Source organism: Fukomys damarensis, unplaced genomic scaffold, assembly GCF_012274545.1.
Source record: "Fukomys damarensis isolate Sample0158 unplaced genomic scaffold, DMR_v1.0_HiC HiC_scaffold_17, whole genome shotgun sequence".
Taxonomy (NCBI): Eukaryota; Metazoa; Chordata; class Mammalia; order Rodentia; family Bathyergidae; genus Fukomys; species Fukomys damarensis.
The window spans coordinates 7,181,445-7,184,426 of record NW_022900929.1 but is presented as its reverse complement, the minus strand read 5'-3'; the positions used below and the strand labels follow the sequence as shown (position 1 = coordinate 7,184,426).

At 54.5% G+C, this 2,982-nt stretch overlaps 1 protein-coding gene across 1 annotated transcript in view; it reads right to left on the bottom strand.

The window, feature by feature from the left end:
• Positions 1-406: 406 nt before the first annotated feature.
• Positions 407-2,982, bottom strand: part of Pdgfa (platelet derived growth factor subunit A) — a 17,333-nt gene continuing 14,757 nt past the window's right edge. Inside the window, exons 8-10 of the mRNA XM_010635802.1 lie at positions 2,590-2,716; positions 2,050-2,118; positions 407-588 (exon numbers count right to left, since the gene is read on the bottom strand). Of these exons, the coding sequence (XP_010634104.1) occupies positions 2,063-2,118; positions 2,590-2,716 (183 nt within the window). The 3' untranslated portion in view covers positions 407-588; positions 2,050-2,062. The remainder of the gene's footprint in view (positions 589-2,049; positions 2,119-2,589; positions 2,717-2,982) is intronic.

Genomic DNA, 2,982 nt, shown 5'->3' with positions numbered 1-2,982 from the left:
ACAAACAAAACCAAAAAAATAAAAATAAAAACAAACAAAAACAACATCAACAACAACAACAACAAAAACCCACTTAAGGCTCTGTCTGGGGAAGGCCCCGATCGACTCAAGCACGACAGTGAATGTAGGTGCGGCTGCCCGGTCACCCCGAGTCCCACATGCCCCACAGAGCCTGGCGCCCCGCGTCTGCAACTCCACGTCCTTGGCAAAAGAGCACCTGTGGCCACCGACAGAAGAAATCCATCCCGCGAGCCACCACGTGTCCGCCCCTCAGGGCAGCCCTTCCGTCCGCCGCGTAGATATTTTTTGTGAGTCCGGTTTGTTTGTGTTTTGTGGTTTGTTTTCTCTCTCGCTGACAAGGAGGCTTCTGCTGTCTCTCGGAGTGCTACAATACGTGCTTTGATGTCACACTGAACAAATGCACACTGTCCCTTTGTTCTCCAGGGTGCTCTTGGACACAGTCTTCACGGAGGAGAACAAAGGCCACACGCTGGCAGTAAAGCACCGTACATAGTAGGTTCAGGAATGTAACACGCCATGTACATCCGTGTCCCAGGAGAGGGCTGCTGGGTCATCTTCACCTCACATCTGCGGGGAGAGCGAGAGACACAAGCTGAAAGCCAGGACCCCAGGTGCACAATGTGGCACAGAAGGGAAGCGCTGACAACATGGGGACTTGATCAGGGCCACACGCCGTGCAAGACTCAGGATTTCAATTTGCCATGAAATCTTTAAAATTCAAACTTGCTGTGTTACTTGGAAAGAACTGGGACCAGGTCATAGCATCACAAAGAATATGTCTTGAAAGCAAGCCCCCTGCTCCCATTATGCAGATAGAGAAACTGAGGTCCAGGAAGGTTCTTTTGTCCTTCTCCCTATTCCTTTCCTTCTAGCCTAGGGCCTGGATGTGACTTCTGGAGCTCTGACAGCTATTTTGGTCCACAAGTCAGCTCAAGACAGATGTCACCAGCCACAGGCCCTGTGACCAGACGACTAAGCTGAGCTGTTTTCATTTTTTGGGATGCCAGGGACCAAACCCAGGACTCACGAGTGCTGGTCAGACAAGTACTATAAGGCCAAGCCCAACCCAGGCTCTAGCTCGTCTCCCTGCACATTCCAACACTGCGCCAGAGCCTGAGGGCTGGCCAGGGCCAGTGGGACACCAGGCACACTAAGCCCCACTACTGCGCCATACCCACTGGGACATTTTCCTCTAGTGGTCCTTCCTGGGACCTAAGTACCTCTCCCACTACACTGCCTCAGAAGCCAGAGCTTAGATACCCATCTCTCAAAAGCCCCCCTACCCAGTCTAGAACAACTATTTGTCTTGGATGTCATGGAGTCCCCTGTGGCAGAGGAAAGAGCAGGGCAGTCAGGCCGGTGACTGGCAGGCTCCACCGTGACTTCATCTCCCCTTTTCTTCTGGGAAGCAACATTTCATACATTTCCCAGGTCAGCAGATGAGAAAACAAGAGCCACTGGGTGGGACTCAGGAACCATCTTTCTTCCCACTTTACTCTTTCTTCTAGCCTACAGCACAGTGACTTCTGGAGCTTTAGCAGCCACATCGGGCCATGGGGCAATTCTGAGGATGGATGCTGGACATGGGTCAGCTGTATTCCTCTGGCTGGTACACAGGAGCTAAGAGATCCACTCAACACTCCGCAGTCCTCCTCTGCACTCTGCTGAGCCTCGGTTTCCTCACCTGTCAGTGGGGCTGGAGGCTTGCCCCAAGACCTCGGGCTAGTAAATGTCAGACCCAAACCCTCCCTTCTGCGTGTGATGCCTAGCAGCCCAATCAACACAGAGAACAGAGTGGCAAGAGGGGATCCGAGCGTAGTGAGCATAGACCACGGCTCCTGTGCACAGGAGGGTCCGGAGCGGCACAGACCCACAGCCCAGCAGACCCGAAGCAGGCAGACCCGAGGCCAATCAGGGCCACGGCCACCCCGCCAGGCAGAAGCTGATCATTTGCTGATGTGATCACTGATTGCTCCCCCAGCCTTCATGGTCGCAGCTCTCCCAGCATGGCGGGGTGGCAGGGCCTACCTGGTTGGCGGCTTTAGGTGGGTTTTAACCTTTTTCTTTTCCGTTTTTTACCTGACTCCCTACGCCTTCCTGTTGGTGAAAGGCAGGGACGGTAAGTGGCCTCAGGGAGGCTGGCAGGAGCAGACTGCAGCAATAAATACCTAAGTGTTTATCTTGAGGGAAAACTCGGCCCGCCCTGGCTGAGACACTTCCCGGTCCCTCTGCCCTGGGGCAAGCCTGGGGGCCACAGGCGCCTGCTGCTGCTCAAGACTGACCAGGAAGGCCATAGCAAGTGCCCAGCATCCATCTGTCCGCCTGCTCCTCTGCCCACTTGGCAAGGTCTTCTGTACCCCTCACCTGGCCCAGTTCCTCACTCCAGCTAGAAACTGTTCTTTTGCCAGCTCTCCAGGGGGCAGAACCACGTCTCAAAGTGGCAGAAGCCCACTCTTGCTGCTAACAAGGCTTAGACCCATTAAGCTATTACCCAGGAGATCCCATACCAGGGGCCACTTAAAACCCCTGGAACATCCAGTACTGGTGAGGATCAGGGCAGCCACTCACCCGTCTCCTCTTCCCGATGGTCTGGATTCAGGCTGGAGGTCGCACACGAACACTCCAGGTGTTCCTCTAACCTCACCTGGACCTCTTTCAACTTTGGCTTCTTCCTGACATACTCCACTTTGGCCACCTGCGGAGAGCAAAGCGACTGTGAACACCAAGGCCCACCCCAGGGTGTGAGTGGGCCTAGAACAGCCCAACCTTGACCTCTGACCTCTACAAGGGCAGGTGTACAAGTGAAAAACAAGCTTAGATTCATTTTTTGTTTAGGACAAAACCCAAAGGCTCACAGGCCCCTGGCAGTCTGAGCTTTTACAGAGCACTGGACAGGGCCGGGGTCAGGATTTGCTGTTACTGTGCATGGCTAGTGCCAGTCAACCCTCAGCGTGCCCTCCC